The sequence below is a fragment of the Parasteatoda tepidariorum genome, chromosome 11, assembly GCF_982258835.1.
Source record: "Parasteatoda tepidariorum strain Cologne lab strain chromosome 11, Ptep-v5.0, whole genome shotgun sequence".
NCBI classification, from domain to species: domain Eukaryota; kingdom Metazoa; phylum Arthropoda; class Arachnida; order Araneae; family Theridiidae; genus Parasteatoda; species Parasteatoda tepidariorum.
Genome location: NC_141765.1, coordinates 42,281,721 through 42,302,101, shown reverse-complemented (window position 1 = coordinate 42,302,101; position 20,381 = coordinate 42,281,721). Strand labels below are relative to the sequence as shown.

At 27.0% G+C, this 20,381-nt stretch overlaps 1 protein-coding gene across 1 annotated transcript; it reads right to left on the bottom strand.

Moving 5' to 3' along the window:
• Nucleotides 1-4,024: 4,024 nt before the first annotated feature.
• Nucleotides 4,025-18,460, bottom strand: LOC107448560 (uncharacterized). The gene is made up of 3 exons (XM_016063807.3): nt 17,730-18,460; nt 12,252-12,418; nt 4,025-4,413 (listed from the first exon to the last, which is right to left on the bottom strand). The coding sequence occupies exons 1-3, from the start codon at nt 18,160-18,162 to the stop codon at nt 4,117-4,119; spliced, it is 897 nt and encodes a 298-aa protein (XP_015919293.1). The 5' UTR covers nt 18,163-18,460; the 3' UTR covers nt 4,025-4,116.
• Between the last annotated feature and the right edge of the window lie 1,921 nt (nt 18,461-20,381).

Below are 20,381 nucleotides of genomic sequence, written 5' to 3'. Positions count from 1 at the left end.
ATAACATTTTCCTCATAACGTGCGTTTATAAAAATAGCATAGCATTTAATGGTGCCAAGATGTCTAGCTATAAAACTTAATAAGTTAGAGTCTAATATTTTAAGAACCTTAATAACACAACTTCAATTGCTAACAGGTGAAATAATTGGAAAATTTGCACTTCAGAAGCGTAAAATGAAGTCTAATTTGCCGACTCTATTTTTCTACATCAGCAGCGACGCGTAGCTCAATCATCTACGCTAACACAGAAATGAATTGTTTTGGCTAAATAACTGAAAGAAGTTGTAAGATTATAAGTTGACAAGATTGATTTTCTTATTTAAATAAGTGATATTTTTAAACAACGATAAAAGATATGTTGTAGTTAGCATTCCATATTATGTCCTATCTTTAAAGTTTCTTAATTTAAATATTTATGTTTCCGCATATCAGAATGCTGTGATAAGTTCAATTTATGAAATTGCTCAGGATTTCTACTTTTTTTGTAGTCTCATCAACCATGCTTTATATTTTTGGAAGCTGACTTTCATTATGGTGAAAAACTTAAATAAAAAGATTGAAATTAAATTTTAAAAATGTTGGAAAATAAATTTTTTCACACTAAGTAATCCGTGCATAATTAATTTCTACATTTAGAAAAAAAATATGGTTAAAACTACCAGAATATATTAAAGTGTACCGATTTTCTGGTTCTATGGAAGCACCAAAAAAGCTAGTAATTTTTTTTCCGAAGCGCTTTGGAAAAAGTAACAATTCGTAGAATTAATTAGTTTTGGTAAAACTTACAATTTGTGATATTTTTTTGGTAAAACTAACAATATGTGATTATTTCTAACGTTTATAATATGTGGTACAATTTTGTAATTTTATTATGATACCGTAGACCATGATAGCTAAACCATTTTTTCGTTTAAATTCACTTTTTTCAGTTTTATACTTTTTATTAACTGTGTGGAATTAAGAACTATATATTTAAAAACCAGAATTTTCGAAAAATCGTTACTGTATGATCTGAAAACTTACTGAATGAATGGTTTAAATACCGTATATTTTGATTTTTTAATCCAGAAATATGTTTTTTTCTCATTACCGTACAACATGGTAATTTTACCAGAATTTTTTCTTCGTCAATATTTATATGTTTAATTTTGAGTCCCATAAGGAAAAAAAAAAATTGGTGGAGGGAATATGATTCTATTAGAAATATGATTCTATTAGAATTCTATGAGAATAATTATTCTATTTTATAAACAACTTTTATACAATGTTTTAACAGAATAATATGAAAAGAGTTTACAAATTAAATAAAGTCTGCTATCATTGGACCGGCTTCTTCGCTGAGCCATCTACATTATTTTGTAGTTAGATAGCAGGCACTATAGTTAGATAGATAGCACTTTATAAAATATGCAGGTGACCGTATTGCATATTTTATAAAGTTAGAAAATCGCCATCTTGACCGAGAGTTAAATGACGCTTAGACGAATTTTTTGTTCAGAATTTTGCACTTTTCTTATAATTTTTCAATGCAAACAAATTATGGATATCAATGAGACATTAATGGTATTTTAATTGAAATTGATCATATTAAAACAGTGTTTAATATTCTATATCTCAGACTGGAATGCATGTAGAATATAATGAAACTTCTTTATTTGAGTTATTTTTGTTTCTTTTAAAAACTGTACATGTGTTTTGAAATGAAAATAATGAAACTTCTTTATTATTTTCCTTTCTTTTAAAGAAGTGTACACGTTTTGAAATGAAAATAAAAATTAATCATATGAATGTGAAAAGATTGTGCTTTTAATATTATTTCTTTAGAAACATTTTAACATAAAGACAAATAAGCAAATTAATAATCAAACTTTAAAAAATTATATAGGTCTTAATATATAGTAAAACTTATATATGCACGTCTCCTTAAGTTTTCGTTCATATAGTTATTAGTCTGATTAATGTAATTAATTTATTACCAAGGAAATTTAATTTATTAATTAAAAAAAACTTTAAATTACTATCTTTAGTGAAGATAATTTGCGTTTCATGTTTTCAAATGTCCAGCGCTTGAATCTTGTTACATTTTATCGCAAGATTGCTGCTTGTCACAAGATTGTTGATTGTCGAAAATTGCTAGCTTTTAAATGCTGGTTAATCTTCTTTTTGATTTTTCGCAAGCATCAATAAAGTATTGTAAACATTTTTAGTAAAGGAGATAATTTGTGCACAATGGTTTCATTGTCCAGGAATTAAACTGTGTTATATTATTGTCACAATATTGCTGTTCGCTTTGTACAAATTGTGGACTCATGCTCATAAAATTAGCTATGATCTTCACAGATCTGTTTTGCAATTGCCAAAATGATTATGACTGTATGAGAACCAAAATTAAGCGCGACAGCTGATATTAAATGTAGTTGATCAATTTGTACTTACTTTTTAATAATGCTTTTATTAAATGTGCTTATGCTTATTATTAAATTTTTATAAGTAAAAATAAATGTTGGTGGAGTAACTTTTGTACACATGTCGTCACAAAATATTCAATGACAACATCTAAGACTGAGATCCTTCTCAGATTGTTTTCATTATTTTATATCTACATACTGTATGATACATAAATTCCATACTTGCTCGTAATGCTGTTTCTAATGCTTTTAGTCAATTACATAAAAGAACCGCACATTCTTCAATTTTTTGTCAAATTGTATTGAAATCCCTCAAAAGTTTTAAGAATAATCATGAATACTAACTAAAAAACAAACCTGCAAGTTCGTCTGATTCTGATGAAGACTTATTTTCATATAAAAACCAACTCTTGCTAAACTAGACTCACTCAAGTGGATAACAGTACCAAAAGAACCTCAAATTTTTTTGGAAAAATTTCTCCTATTTTTCAAAGGTAAAAAAATTTTTAAATGAGGGGAAACAAATAGAAATCACTATCTATTTCTACACTGAGAAAAAAGTATGGTTAAAGCTATCAGAATATGGTAAGAGTTACTGCGTTTCTGGCTCTATGAGAACACCAAAAATCTCAGATTTTTATCGAAGAGCTTTAGTAATGATTTCGGAAAAAATAATCATAAAACATAGTTTTATAATATGAGATAAATTATGTTAAATGTGGTAAAATTTGGTAATTCTCTCATTATATCTAAAAGAACGACATAAAACTATTTATTCGGTAAAGTTTACTTTTCAGTTTTGTATTTTTTACTAAATGTCTTGTAGTAAGTTCTATAATTTTAAAAACCGGCATTTCGGGTAAACATTTACTGTATAAATGGAAAAATCACCAAATGAAGGCCACTGATTACGAAATGATTTAAATACCATATATTTTGGTCATATTAACCAAAATAATGGTTTTATTTTTACCAGAAATGCCATTACTTACAGTGTGGTAATTTCACCACACTGTTGGTAATGACATTTGACTTATAAAATGTCTATTTCTAGAATTTTAATTTTGTTTAAATTCCATGTGATGATATAAATTAATAATAAAAACCCGCTGCATATTTCTCGTGCTTGATGAGCTAAAAAAATTTTTTTTTATTGCTTGGAAAGGCTTGCAGAACAGCTTAAATTCATAACTACAAATTCATTATTTATAAAAATATAGTTATAAAAGTAAAAAGTTAGTTTTGTGGAGATATGAAAATAACTTAATCGCCTCCGTTTAATGTTGTTGGAAGTCAATAGAAGTATTTTTGTGCGAATCTATTTGTAAACTAATTGTATGACACAAAGAAGTATTGTTGAAATGCAACTAAAAATAAAAATTTTTAAAAATAAAAAGTAACTCAAGTGTGATTTTTAAGTATCTGTTAGCTAATTCGAATTGCTCATGCATGTAATTATTTCCTTTCATATTAATTGTTCTTGATGAAAATAAGTGAATTTTAAATTATATTAAATTTAGATCTTATAAGTTGGAATTATATCCAAAAATAAATATAATTTAAAGGTGATACCTCTTTTTTCCTGAAAAGTTAAAAACAATCAAAAAATCATACTCTTTGGTAACAAATAAAATATTTAATATAAATACAAAAATACAAAATACAATTGCATAAATAATACAGTAAAAGCAAAATAAAGTTCGCTTCGTTAACTATCATATTTGAATGTTTGAGGTGACTGTGAACGGATGTAATTTGAATTTGATGCCATAGGATTCCATAAAGTTTCCCTTTTAAGGTAAGAAGAATCAAAAGTTTCTTCTGGAGTAGATAATGTTCTATCTGGAACGGGAGGACTAGATTTTTCTGAGACCGATTCTTCTTCATCAGAGGAACTACACTGATCAGCGGAATCAAAGAAGTCTTTATTTTTAAGATCGCAACTTTGGTCATCCTGTTTCTGTCGTTTGTGTTTTGTCCTCCGATTTTGAAACCACACTTTAACCTAAAATAAAAGCAAACTTTAATTTGGTGAAAAATATGTAATAATCAATTTTTAAAATATCGCACCCTCGCAACAATAGTATCGTAGCTCCAAAATTACTTTCTTTCATTATTGTTCTTCTTTATTTTTCTATTTTTTGCATTTACCTCTTCAGGACCTAAATCACATACACGTGATCAAAATTCTTGATGGTCTCATCAAAAAGTTTTGATGGTTTATGTTGGTTTCAGACTGATTTATGATGGTTCAACATCATTTGATGGTCACCATCATCCAGCATTTTCCATTATGTGTTCATGGTTTTTGATATGCCAACAAGCTTCCATCATTCCCTGATGGAAAATACTACTTTAATATTATAATAGTTAATCATCAAAAGAAGTTTGATTCTCATGGGCTAACAATTCATGATGATTTGTGATGGTCCCTGATGGTTTCAACAATATCTTTCTATGATGGTTTAATGGAAATTCTTGTTGATTCACCAGGAATATACCATCAAAACAGTTTGAGTTTTTTATGTTGGCTCATCATAAATCAATCTGAATTTCTACATTGGGGTGATGGTGGTTCATGATCTCTACATTTGATTTCTAAGAAACTGTGATGGAAATTCATGGTGGTTCTACATGAACAAATCATTTGGAATATCAGAACAAGTTGTTATTCTTATGTTAAACCATCATAAATCAGTCCGAATTCCTACATTGGGATGATGGTTACTTACGTTGGTTACCATGAAAAAATATAATGGTTCATGATGGAATTATTGATGGTTACATCAAGATTATGTTGGTCCATCAATCGAAAACCATCAAAAATTTTGACTTGGTATCTATGAAACGAGCTTTTCTAACGCTAGTGGCCCAAGATCACGCAGACGTGATCTCAATTCGGTACTCTGGTCTTACATCTCGTATTAGTACTTATACATAGTCTTTAGTGTATAAACTCGTAGTGTACAGGCCTAGGGTATGGTTTTATCTTTTTCTGCCGGTTCTAAAGGTGTTAAAACAACCCTTAAAATAACCTCTATTGATCGCTTAAGTTGCTTTAAATTCAGTAATTTAACTTTCCCTGTCGGACACTTGCAATACGATGACTTCATGATAAACCAATAGCAGTTGGGAACAGTTTTCTGAAAATTCACTCTTTTGAGTCACTGCATTATTGTTGCACGATTGCAATAAGTTTACATACATTAATTTTATTTAAGGTTTTTTAAATATAAAATAATAAAAACGTCGTCATATATAATTCCATTTTAAATAAAATAGTTATTCAAATCTTAAAATTTCGTAAGCAAAACATGTGCATTGCACATTGCTAAAGTGTGGAATCATAGGTAGAAAAACTTGAGCATTCTTAGAAAAATTGGTTTAATTTTGAATTGTTATCCCAATATCGTGCAAGTTTGTTGCAACCTTAATGGGGTGCTTGAGCCATATTTCTGTCCAAGTTAAACCTCACTATCATGCAGTTAAGATGGTTTTAAATGCAAAATAATACAGCTCAACTTTGCACCGCATTAAAGTTGTAGTAGATTTGTATCATAATGGGTTCAGTGTACAAGGCTAACTTGCAACCACTTCTTTTGTGAGAATTTGTAGATTTTAATATAGTAAACTCTTGCAGGCATAACTTAAAATGAGTGCTTTAACGAATTAGTATTATGAAACAATGCCCATCGAGTAAGAGGAAACTCTTTTTTCGTTTATTGATCATTAAAAATCAAATTAAATGTAGACTTTTATAACAGATTGTTACATATCAGGATATCACAAGGCGAAAAAAAAAATAATAACAGGAACGATATATGCATGTGCCGATATACATGTGATATAAACGTGTGCCTCAGATTTATTTTGACCTTGCACACAAAATTATGTTAAACTTCGAGGAGAAAAATTTTTCCTGGAAATTACCGTAGTGTATGGTAATGATATATCTGGTAAAAAAAAATCTGGAATTTTGGTTTGTAAAGATTAGAAATAGTATACAATACAAATGTTTCAGGGTTATATGTTAGTATAATACTGTATTTTTATGAACAATTTCATTTTCAATATTATTTATTACAGTAAGAAACTTATTTTTATTAATATTCATGATTGTAACAAATTGCTTTTCAATAGTAAAGAGTCATGTAAGTGACCAGAAATGTATGTGATAAAACTATTTAATCTTAATCCAAAATTATCAAGTGTTATCATAAATTTTGCATTTTTTAATATATAATATTCAAACTAATAAAGTTTTAATTCATTAATTTTTAATACTTTCTTTTAGTAGTGCGGTTTTTTTGTCATGTGTTTTAGCATAAGTGATTGTAGCTTTTTAAAAATTGCGGACCTACAAAGTGCAAAATTTGAATAAAAATATTTTAATCCACTCTCTGCGGATAAATTTCAGAATTGTTTAAAGAATTCATGAATCAATACAGAGGTTTCTAGTACAAGGAATTGATAACCGAGAAAAATAAGTATTATCAAAATTACCAAAATATAGTAAAATTTACAGTGTTTCTGGCTCTATGCACGGGAAAGCTCGGTAATTCTCACCAAAGCGCTTTGGTAATGATTTCGGTAAAATTAGCAATTAAATATGGATTTAAACTATGTGATAAAATTTGATAACTGTGGTAATTTATCATGATATCTTAGAGCATGGTATAAAAACTATTCATTCGATAAAATTTATTTTTAAGTTTTGTATTTTTTGCTAAACGTACGGTTGTGAGAATTATAATTTTGAAAACCAGAAATTTCTGTAAACCGTTAACATATGAGCCGAAAAATTATCAAATGAATGAGTTGAATATCGTATGGCCTGAAATTCGTCTTTAATAAACAAATTTTAAGAAAAAAAAAACTACCATTTTGTAAGGTAACTTTACCAGAAAATTTTTCTCTTCCTGAACTAAATCTAATTTGAAGAAATGAGATTTTGTTTCAACTCCCAATAATATTAAAGCTTTTTTGTTATCACAAAAAAACATAAATTGGAAATATTGAGTTCTAACTCCTCTAAAAAAATTTTTTTTGAATATAACAGACCTTTTAATTCAGAGATTTTAAATTCAGTGATTACTAAATTTTTTATTAAGCATATTCATTCTCAGTAGTATTTATTACAGTAACAAATTTAATATCATTAGTATTTGTTACTGTAAGAAACTCTTTTTCTATGGTTAAGAGTTATACATAACAGAAGAGTTACATAAAAACAGAAATATACGTGATAAAACGAGATAATTTTTTTTCGATTATCAAGTATGTTCATAAATTAAAGCAGATGTTCCTGAAGTTAAATTTGCAATAAAGATAGTAATCTCTTTCTATTTTGGTCTTTTTTTTTCACATGAAAATATGCACTAAAAGGCATTCACATTGCTCAGTTTACGTGTTGTAGCAATAAAACGCCCAATAAAACTCATAACATGGATAATTGAAATGCAACCAATACCAATCTGCAAGATAACACGCACCAAAAATGGATATATTTATGAATATTTTGAGTCACATATTTTTTAGCCAATAAACTTGTGATGTTTATATTTCTACAAGTCACTAAAAATACTTTCTAGTTGTCAAATAAATTTTTTTATGCAAATTTTCACCTTGATGAAATTTTATTTTATTTTTATTAGTTAGCAAATCAGTCAACAATATTCCATATAAATAGGTTTGCACTTTCAGTTTCTCAGAAGAATAAAAAGATAGGAAAAAAAAACTACGAGAACTTAATTTTTTAAATACCAGTACTTAAACTAAAAGCGGTTCAACTCCATTATATTATCAAATTTAATTACAGCACGTCGTGGCTCGTATCAAATTCAACAGCTCATAAACTTACCTGGATGTTATCTTCCGAATATATATTTTTTAAAAATATAACATTATTACTTCTTATCATCTTATCACCAAAGAGAATTTTAATGGAAATAACTTTAAGAAAATAGAATTTGCATGAACTTATCGAGTTAAAAAGTAAAATGATAGGTAGTAAAAAATTAATTAAATAGAAGTTTTGGATTTAATTTATGGAAAGAAACTTTATCATATGTCTGGAAGATCGTAAGGCTGTGCGGAATTTTAATAGTTTTACTTAATAGATAGTTTAATAGTTTTAATTAATTTTTAGAAACTATAAAGATATTTCTTGTGTGTTTATAAACTATGCAAATTATTTACCAGGTCTAGGGGTATTACCTATCGAAATTTACCGTTTTCTGAAGAAAAAAATTGTGTTACGGTTTGTTTTAAAATAAGCAATTTGTCACCAAGCTTCAAAAACTTCGTAAGTTACAGTAAAAATACTGAAATCCACTCACTGAAAACATAAAATAACACAATCATTTTCTAAACTGGATTCATATGCAAACTCAACTATTCTGTTTAAAATTTTTTAGTCAAAGTTTTGCCTTTAAATCTGTTTTTCTCAATTCAAATTTTTTCACTTGACGTGAAAGATTACTCGACTTCTAATAAACCTATTAAGCTAAAGCTCGGTAAATGGTTTGAGTACAGCATGTTGCCTTAAATAATACTACCACTTGAATATTGCTAAATATTTTATACTTTTTTTTATCGAAATAAAAAGTATTTTTTATTTTTTTACTATAAAAAAACTTTTCCTTTAAACTCAAAAATACTATTTTTTAATTTCTTTGAGCAAGTATAGTTTTAAAGAGAGCGTATTTGAATGTCTATTACAATTGGTTTCATGTCGTTAACATGCTTTTCATGACATTTATCAAGCAATCAAGACGTTATAGTATCCTTTTTTCTTCTAAATTTAGCTCTAAATTAAGCAAAATTATAAAATTCTTTGCATCGTTTCTCAAAAGTGTTTGCATTTAAATAATGTATGTGCTTATGTTAACCCTTAACGGTACAGAAATATTTTACACACCAAGTATAATTGGGATAATAAATTATAATTTCAATTATAGATTTATTAATTATTATAATAAAAAAATTATAAATGTTGCTAAAAATGAGAGTAATAAACTAAATCATTGATTTTTGCCGCTATACGCGACATTAGAAGCAGTAAGTGATAGTGTCATGCCTCTTATATGGAGGCATTGATCCGTTAAGAGGTAAACTCATGAAAAAAAATATTTAGAAACCTAAGTTAAAATTTAGATAAGTTATAGAAATTCAAAAAAAGTTGTACATTGATGCTTTCACGATGAAATCAAAACCACCTAAACCCCTAACGATGAAAAAAATTTTGATAAAAAACCGTACTGTATGGTAATGAAATTTCGGGTAAAAATAAGAGCCCACAAGTTCGGCAATGAAAATCAAAATTTATGGTATTTAAACCATTCATCTGGTAATTTTTACTTTCATATGATTACGGTATACCTGCAGTTCTGGTTTCTAAACTTATAGTTAGTTTTTATTATCCCACATTTAGAAAGAAAAAGTTTTTAATGTTCCCATAGAGACAGAAGCGCGGCAAATTTTATAATATTCTGGTAGTTGTGACAATATTTTTTTTTTTTTAAGTTCTTGAATGACAACTTTCAGATGTTTGTTACGCTATAAAATTGTAGTGTTAAATTCAGTCGGAAATATGTTTTTCTAACTGAAACGGAAGCATAAGGAATTGTTTGAATAGTGCCCTAAATAAATACGTTAAAAAAAAGGGAAACAAAGCGGAACACATTAGTAACTTTTGATCTAATGATTGCTTTGTCACGTATTAAGAAGCAATCTAAATAGCTCGAGGGGCTAATCTTAAATATTGTAATTGATTTGTGAACAGATTTTAAGAAACGAAATTAAGCACTAAAACGTACTTTTTCAGAATAAAAATTTTTTTTTTAAAGATTTGAACTTCTGTCTCTCGAAAGGGGTAACTGCAGTGTGGAAAATATGGTTCATCTAAGAAGAGCGATGAAAGTTCAGACCTCTTAATATTATTTCTTTTTTTTTTACGTATTTCACATTGTATTTGGAACTATTTCAACAAATCAAATCTTTTTTGTCCACATTATAATATTTTTTTATCCAAACATGATTCCATGTGAAAATATTTTTTAAAAATTATCTATTATTTAATTAAAAAATAACTGAAAAAATTTTAAAGGTTTTGAAAAGTTTTGCATTATTTGAAACGTAGTCGCTACACTGAGAAAAAATAACACGAAAGAACTTGGTAATTTTTACCAAAGCGCTTTGGTAATGATTTCGGTAAAATTAACAATGAAATATGGTTTTATAATATATGATAAAATATGGTAAATTTGGTAGTTTAATCATGATACCGAGGAGCATGGCATAAAATTCATTTATTCGGTAAAATTTACTTTTCAGTTTTGTTTATTTTACTAAATGTGTAGTAAATAAGAACTATGATTTTGAAAACCAGAATTTCAGTTAAACTGCTACTATATGAACGGGGAAATTACCTAATGAATCCTTTAAAAACTATATATTTCGGTTTTATTAACCAGAATTATAGATTTTTTTTACTAGAAATATTATTACCATACCAATCAATACCATACACTACTGTAATTTCACCAGATTTTTTTTCTCCGTTAAGTTTAGCACAAATTTGTTCGCAAGGTCAAAATAAATCTGTGGCAAACGCTTATATCACATGTATATATCATTCATTTTATTTTTATATAGTTCAGTAATCTTATCAGAAATTTTTTTTCTCCTTGTGTTAATTGAGAAATCATAAATGTGAACTAAATTGGTCGAATAGTTCTTTAGAAATTAAAAAACGAATGCAAATTTTTCGAAATTTTCCTCACTTAGAAGCTTTTTGGTTGTTTCCACTCAAATTTTGTATTTTTTCATTTAAAATTATATACTTTAAAATGGGATAAAAAAAATGTTACCTAGTAAGCAAACCTATTTTGACTACTACTAAAATAAATAATAAATTATATTGAAAATAAAAATTATTCATGGAATACTTTTTCAGCGAGTTTTACAATTAAGTGGAAAATAAGTTGTTTAATGATTGTATATCTCAAGCGTTATAGCGAGACATACAAAAAGAGATTTTAATATTAAGGATTTCGAACTTCCGATCGATTGACTAGTTTAATTGGATCTAAACTTTCCAGACTACAACATCTCCCTTTCTAATATTTTGTTGCTCAAAAAAAATATTTATATTTAAACGTTTTTATACATTATATATACCGTTTTTCTACCTTCTGTTTTCGTTTTCCAAAATACCACCTTCACAAATTGAATTGCAGATATGATTTGAGATCCTAGAACCAGCATTTTAGTAAATGAAAATTCAACCAACAGATCATAAATTATTAAGGCACTCTGCTTTTTTTTCCCGACTGTTGCACATAATATTTTGAAAATCTAAAGCTTTACTCCGGCTCTATAAGTCATTTTTACTATGAATAGTTAAGTGTTGAATTTCGATGCTTTGTTAGGAAAATTATTTTTTTTTTACTGCAAAAATGCTGATACACCGTAAAAATTTCCGAATTAATTTACTGTACAGCCCTTGAATATATATATATATATATATATATATATATATATATATATATATATATATATATATATATATATATATATATATATATATATATATATATATATATATATATATATATATATATATATATATATATATATATATATATATATATATATATATATATATATATATATATATAAAACAAATCTCTTACACATTAAACACAGTCAAAAGTAAATAAAATTGCTTTATTTTTCAATTTCGCAATTTAAAATAAGATTAAATTCTATTCCGTCTTTGATAACAGATAATTAGAGAATATTAAATTTAAATTTTTCGTTAAATAATTAAACAAATTATACCTGTGTTTCAGAGAGGTTAAGATTTTGAGCAAGTTCTCGCCTCTCGCTTCCAACAACGTAATGATTCTTTTCGAACGCGTGCTCCAATTGAAGAAGTTGATTTGGTGAAAAAGCAGTTCGAATACGTTTTGGCTTGCGGAAGGGATGAAAAAAGAACGCTGATGCACCTGGAAAAAAAGCAAAACATTTCTAATAAAATTTCTTTCTAAAATTGTTTCAGAATAGTATTTAACATCATGAAAACCCCAATGAAAGTCACACAAACAAAATTTAAAAATATCTCTTCAAAATTTGAATTTTTTTATTGAAAATAAAAGTATTTTTTCAATGAATAGATTTAAAGATTATTTAAAAAAGAAAGTAAAATAATCATTTAAAGTTAGACCTTTTTTTTCTTCAAAGAAATGAATTAATAATAATATCTCAAACGGTTTATGATTGAGTGATTTATTTTGTTCCAAATTGTCATGTTTCACTAGTTTTGTTCCTTTGTTTCTAGTTTTTGTTCACATTTCATGAAGCATAAGAGAAATATTGAAAATTAAGTTAATGAAATGAGTAGATGAGGAAGAGATATTAAGATTTCGAGAATTATAATTTTTAGCATTTTTTTTAAAAACAAAACGAACATACGAAGCTAAATACGAAACATACAAAGTTAATTTTAACTTTTTATTAAAGAGTTTTAATATATTTAATATAATGAAGAAAATGTCAACGCCGTTTCAAATATAGATTTATAAAGCATTTAAAAAATTAGTTTTTTTTTTTAAATTTTACTGTTTCATAAACTAAGTATATTTAAAAATGTTCCTCTGTTATAAGTCTGAACATTCCGTATTTTACAAGGCATTAACGAGAGCAATCTAAATTGAGATTACAAACTAGTATTGTTAACATGTTGAATGTCATGGGGGTCACCGGTGACCGGCACTGAGTTTGTTTGTAACGGCAAGGTGGCCACCGGTGACCGGCGAAGCCAAGATTATTAGAAACACATAATTCGAGTAAATTTTAAATTTTTTTTAATCTTATTATCGCTACTAAAATAGTTTGAAGAAATTAATGCAATAAAGGACGCACAAATTATTTATAGGCACAGAGATGCCAACTTGCTCCGGACAGTGAATAAATATTTTCAAGTGGTAGTTTATTAATTGTGATTCTTGGTTTAATAAATTCAATTTAGCAGATTTTTATCCTCCACTATTTCTAAGCAATTCGTAGGCTTATATAATTCGCCACTTTTTTCAGATATGTCACGCTAAACCTTTTAAAAAACTAGCAAAATCTGTCTAATATTTGCAAATTTAGTTCGTAGTTATTTGCCGTTTAGCCAGACGGGCAAGCCATGTAAAATTAGCGTGGCATTTAACTGTAGGCTGTAGTGTAAAATTTGAATTTATACTGTAAGAATTTAAATTTGAATTTTATCAATTTAAATCTGCGTTATTCGTAATTGAAATTTTCTGTTGCTGCAATGCTTCTAGTTTAAGTACAAATAAGTAGATCTAGTTAAGTATATATACATATAAACGGAAAATTTTTAGCAGAAAAAAAACGTTAATAAAATAGGAATTTTTTTTTTTTTTTTTTTGAAAAATAGAGCTGCTTTTTTTAAAAATTTATTATTTAATTTCATATAGAAAGGAGGAATTAAAGAAAGTGGGGAGGATGAGATACAGGATGAATTAGACACTTATTGTACGTCCTTTCAGTTGGTTATTCTGCATGTAAATATATTTCAATTTTAATTCATATACAAACACACCTAAAAATATCTCTATATGTTCTTGTCCAGAGTTTGTAAAAAGTATTTTTATTTCAAAACGCAATATTGAAAGAAAATTTTTTACGCTTCAAATTTTGGTCATGTAATACATTATCTGCGAAATTATTTTATACAATTTTTAATGTTTTGTTAACTTCTTCGTTTTCTTAAGAAAGAGAAAATGTAATTTAATTTTTATTCTAAGCATTTTTAGTTGCAAAAAGCACCACACGGAATAAAACATCAATTTTTTGAAAGGACAGGAAAAACCTTAATTAGACATATTTTTCTTTTTTTAAACTGCATCTAAACTATTTAGAGCGTTTTAGGGGACTCGTTTTAAAATAATAATATCACTATTTAATTAAAAAAAATATAATGAAATATTCCCACTACAACCAACAGTTAGCCAAGAGAGATATTGAGGATTGAGCCATTCCAATTTGGACACAAACAGCACAGGATGAATTTAGTAATGAATTTAGTAATGTAATTAGTAATGAGTAATGAATTTAGTCAGCTTTACGCAACGACCGCCTTCGTTTCCCAGGCAAGCTGGTACTCAGCTATCTAAGACTGAGTGGGCTTTAAGCCACTGCTAAGATTGAGAATTGGACCTACACAATAACAACTCAGCATCTTAACCACTTGGCCAACATGGCACTATTGAATTAGGTTACTGAAAATTGAAAAGAAACGAATTACAAATTAAGAGCTTTTTGTTCTATTTCTCATTCTAACCACCAAAGGAAAGGAATGAAATGGCGCATGCTTACAAGGAGTATAGTTTATTAATAATGAATATGTAAGTATTTGTACCATTTAAAATAATGTTACTGCTAAATGTAACATTACGTAACATAAAAAAATATTTTAAGAATGCGCTGTAAAATTCAACGAGCTGCATTTATATTTATTTTAACTATTTGAAACTAAAATAGGAAAACAGATACGCAACAGCAAAACGCAGATGATGTTAAAAATGCTGTTTAAGACGAAATTTCTGTTTATTTAATCAAAGAATTATTTACTTACAAAAAATTTTATTAACTCACTTTGAGTATGTAGGAAGGGAGAAGCAGCAAAAAAAAAAAAAAAAAAAAAAGAAAAAAAAATAGCAAATAAAAATGAAAAGTAGAAAGGTTATTAGTAATACTTACTATTAGTAATATCTATTAGTAATATTTCAAAAATACTGCATTTTACTTTAGAAAAAGATATCTATGAATGTGAACACATGGATACATAAGAAAAGAAAAAAAAAACACTTTAGTATTAAAATCAAAAATTTTTGTATTAGAATTAAAATGGAAATTGTAAGAATCAGTTGTCAATTATAATTTATAAATTTAGCAAACACATTCTAAAAATCTAAATAAAACAGTTACAACTAAATTACCTCGTAAAACAGCTTACGTTTATTTCATGTCAAAACACTTCAACTGAGAGGTAAAATTTCTGTAATGCACACTTTCTTAAAAATGTCAGATTTTTTAAACAAATTTGTTTTTAAAATTTTCACTGTAACATCTAAAAAAATTCTAGTAAACCAATAAAATATCTCAAACATAAGACTCCAGAATTACTGTTAAAAAGAGTGACAAGAACTTTCTAACTTTGAAATTGATTTATCTCTATAACTTTGAATAGTAAATGGAAATTAAGGTAAATTCAATTTATCCCTAAACTGGATTTGAATGGAACACACACATATTTAGATTTATAAAATCTAATATAATACCACCGTCCCATTTTTTTTCACTTTTATATTGTAACCTAGTCATAGTTATAGCTTAAATATAGTTATGTTTTTTTTTTCCTTTCCACTATAGAGTAGTGGGAATAGAATAAAAATAGAACAAAAATAGCACGATTCTCCTCTTCCATATTGCTTACTCTTGTTAAGATTAAATCATTTTAAAAAATTTAGTTTAATTATTATAATTTATAGCTCTACTTTTACCATTCATATACGCACTTTCAGTGCTTTTTAATTTCAAAAATGTGTTTTTCTCTTTAAAAATGGCATTAATAAAATATTAGCAAACATCCATTATTTGAGGAAACTCCATCCATTCATCATGTTCCTAGATGAATAAAGAAATACAGTTTATCCTTTTACCTCTGACCCAGACACAAATACTGGTCACATGTGGTTGTATGCAGCTCACAATGAGCTCTGACTAATATTACGACATAAACATAGCTATTGCTGGGCGGGTCATGGGTTATAGTCCTATTGCCATCAAACTGAAGGAAGATGGTTTTCTAGGATTTCCTCTCCACACATGGCGAATTAGTTAGTTTTCTTTAAAAAATATTTTTAAGCAAGAGACTGTCCTAATATTTTATTTTAGAGCTTCTTAGTCTTAGTTAGGTTCCAAAAAAGTACGATATGAACCATCACTACCTCAACTTCAGATATTATGTTCTTCAATGATAGCAATCTAAAATAAGAACAAATCGTGGCTTTTGAATTTTATAAAATTACGCCATAAGACTTAAAGACTTACCACTACTTGAGAAATAATATTGCATGGACCTTCCTTTAGTACTCTAGACTATATACATTTAATTATTTTTGAAGCATTGCGAATGTAATAAAAGTTATTATGTTTGTGGTTTGTATACAATAATTTTTAGCATATTTGTCAATTCCTTCCTCGACAAACAGTGCATAAAAATAAATGTTAATAACATTTAAAAATTTAAATTTCTAATACTGGTGTATCACTATGATTGGTGTTTCTGTAATTATTTGAATAAGGATTTCATTATAATATTAATAGGAAACAGGGTTAAATATTTATAATTGTACATAAGTAATATTTCTTTTAATTACTTCTTTTTGATATTCTTTAATTGATTTTTATAACTTTGGCTATATTGTTATAAGAAAAGGTAAAAATGATATTGTATAATATAATATTTACAGAACCACGAATCAGTTATGCATTTTAATAGAACACGATAATCTATAGTTATTAAGAGAAATAATAAATTTTGAATATTATTAATTTGTTTGTGTATCAAATTTTTATGCATAAGTTTAAATTGAAAAGAAAAGAAAAATTGGAATATGTTAAAATTGTTTATTCGCGATATTTTTACTGCGTTTAAAATAAGAAAGAGAATAATTATTGAATATCATAAACCTATTTTGTACCGACGGTTATTTGAAAAAACTTATTAAAAATGCTGAAAATAACAGTGAAAAGTAAATAAATAAAATTTTTGGGTTTTAATAAGTTATAGACCATAGGGTGGTTAAATACGTTTTATTAAAAAATTATTTGCAATAATTATTGTATCGAATTTAAAGTATTATTCCATTGATTTAGTTTTAAATTTACAGTCTATTTTACCTTACAATTTTGCAAAAAGGTGTGTTAACTTTAATAGCATTTTTGAAAATAAATAATTAAACAGAAATTTTAACAAAAACCATTATATATTAGGAAATAATTAAATAGAAATCTGGAACCAATTAAAAAATTTATTTTTATCAAAAGTAAAATCCGTTGAAGAAACAGAAAATTACTTATGTCATATGACTTTATCAATTGCCATTTTCAAACAATAGTATGACTTTATCCAAATAGTCTGTTAACTTTAATAAATGTAAACCATGTCTTATAAATTTAAGCCTTGATTTTATATCCAAATTATTGAATCATTTGAATGAAGAAAATGAAAATTCAATTTACCTTGCCATTTATGAGGTAAGACTCTTAGATCCCTATTCAAGAGCCATGGGAACATCATCTGCGAATCTCTTGTCACTGCTAACGGTAACGTTGGTCGAACAGGCTCACAACCATTCAGTAAAGAGTATTTTGGTCTACCAAAACCAAAAAAATCAACTTCAGGTTCAGGAGAATGGTAAATTGGATATGCTTGAGAGTATAGTTCTGGGACTCTTGGCATCAAAACATGAGATTTTTCTAAATTTGCATGATGGATATTAGAATCGTAGGAGTCTTTTTTAATTATTAAATTTTCAGGTGTCCTCTGATGGGTAATAGGAGACGGTGATTTATCACTTTTACCAACTAGTTCTTCAATAGAGAAACCTATTTTAGGTCGTGTTGGTTTTGGAATAGCAATTGAAGAAACTTTATGGAAATCTGCCAAAGCCATGGTCAAAATTTAGTATCGGCACTTTTAATAACTTTTTTTCAAATTTCCCACATTTCTTTCAAACAACAATACTTGAATACTATTTCAGTTTTAATAATTGTTTAAAAATTAAAAAATCTGACTGTATTTCTTCTAGTGTTATAAATAGGCCAAGAGAAACGTAAAATAATATACATAGCCGATTGACCTTATAATGGAAAAGAAAAAAAAGTCGGCTGTAAAGTCATAAAAGAAAAAGTAAATCTCAAACTGAATAAAGTATCACTTCTTAGACTGAAGAACAAGACTGACTTTATGAGAAGTTGTAACTCCCCATGTTTTGCTCTACCCGAAGGGGAAGAAAACATGAAATCTTGATTGTGATTGGTTGCGTTTCCGAAGTATTAGTAACGCCTTCTTCACAATTTATTTCAAAGTTTTTCCCGTGGCGTATTCAGAAAGAAGGGACGAAAAAAATTAGCGCCATCTGTTGCCTCAAATCTAATGATCTAGTTTTCAAAAAGAACGGAATTAACAAATCCATACTTTTTGCATGTGATTCCGAGTTAACTAAACAAGAGAAAGGATTTTAAAAAAGATATGAATACTTTATTTTTAAGTGGTTGGGATTTTATTTTTATATTATTTTTCCCAATCATTTCTGTTTTGTTTATATAACATTAGCTTAAAAATAAATACTTTTGAAGAATAGAATGCTATATTATGCATGGCACAACAATAAAGAAAATAATTAATAATAAAAAACAAATTAAAGGAAAAGACCATTTATGAGTTTAAATAAGTGCAAGTTAGTTTTGGTTTATTTACAATCAAATTAATTAAAACTATTTTATTCCTTTAAAGAGCGACTCTCTTCATTTTTTAAATATTTTTTTTAATCTAAAACCCTTAAAAGCTCTTTACTAAAGAAATTTGATATTTCAGTGAAGTAAGGAAAGCCAGTGATATTACATTATTGTAAAAATTCAGGAAGCGTATTCACTGGGGAAATTTAAAATTATAATTGGAAAATATAAAATTATAGTATAAAATCATATTATAAAAGCATGATTAGAAATCATAATATCATAGAAATTCAAAAATAAAATCATAATATGATATGAAAAATTAGGGGTAACTGTAAAAACTTATCTGGACGTGAAAAATTATACTCATTAAAAAATTACATATAAATTATAAAAGCCATGTAGTGATAAAAATCTATCAACAGTTAATATAATTCGTATGAGGAGTGTAAAATATTGGTCATATGAACAAATTTCAGTTCCCTTTGTAACAAATAAATTAAGTCTAACGGAATATTTTCTATTTATCTCAAATATATTCTGAGTATGTAGTAAAAATGAGGAAAACATGAGGAAAGGTATTTTCAATAAAGAAGTTCTATAATTCCATAAGAAAGACATTTGATGATGAAATTCCAATCACAAGAAGTATATAAGAGCATAGTAAATTATTGATCTACGGGTAAAGTTTTAATTCACTTTGTAATAAATATATCAAACCTAAATGCATTTTTTCTCAACCATAATCTGAGTTTACAGTAAAAAATCATGAAACATGCTAAAAAGTGTACATAATGATGTAATTCTACGAGTTCATAAAGAAGAAATAAAAAAAAAAGGGTAATAAAACTCTAATGACAAAAAATATGTAAGAGCAGGGCATTAATAGCATAGGGCATGGCAATATTAGTCCTCAAAATAAGATTCAGCTTCCTATGTTACAAAAATAAATCATCCTTAAATGCATATTTTCTCAAATAAAAACTGAGTTTGCTGAAAAATTCAGGAAATACGGGAATGAGTATACTTAATAAAGAAAAAAAAGAATTCCATTAAAAAAAGTTGAAATGACAAGAAATATAGTTATCAAGAGTAGGGTAAGAGTTTAGTTTAAAGAGCAAGTTCTAACTCACTTTTAGACATATAAATTTAAAGGCAAATTTTCTCACATAGAATCTAAGTATACAGTAAAAAAAATCAGAAAACCCATGAAAAAGTATGATCAATTATGACGATACATATCCAATTGCATATACAAGAGACATTTCAGCGACATTTACATTTATACAAGAGACGATACAATTCCAATGACAAGAAATATGATAAGAACAAATGGAGTCATTTGCTCACACTCTGAGGATTATGTAACAAATGAATCGATTTTGATCGCATTTCGCCTAATAAAGATCTTAAAATTGCATAACTTATAATCTG

Excerpts from the sequence above, each read along its gene's own strand:
- LOC107448560 (XM_016063807.3), bottom strand. The coding sequence starts at position 18,162 with ATGGCTTTGGCAGATTTCCATAAAGTTTCTTCAATTGCTATTCCAAAA. Across the intron at positions 12,419-17,729 it reads CTTACCTCATAAATGGCAAG|GTGCATCAGCGTTCTTTTTT; the intron begins GTAAATTGAATT and ends CTTTTTTTCCAG. Across the intron at positions 4,414-12,251 it reads TTAACCTCTCTGAAACACAG|GTTAAAGTGTGGTTTCAAAA; the intron begins GTATAATTTGTT and ends CTTTTATTTTAG.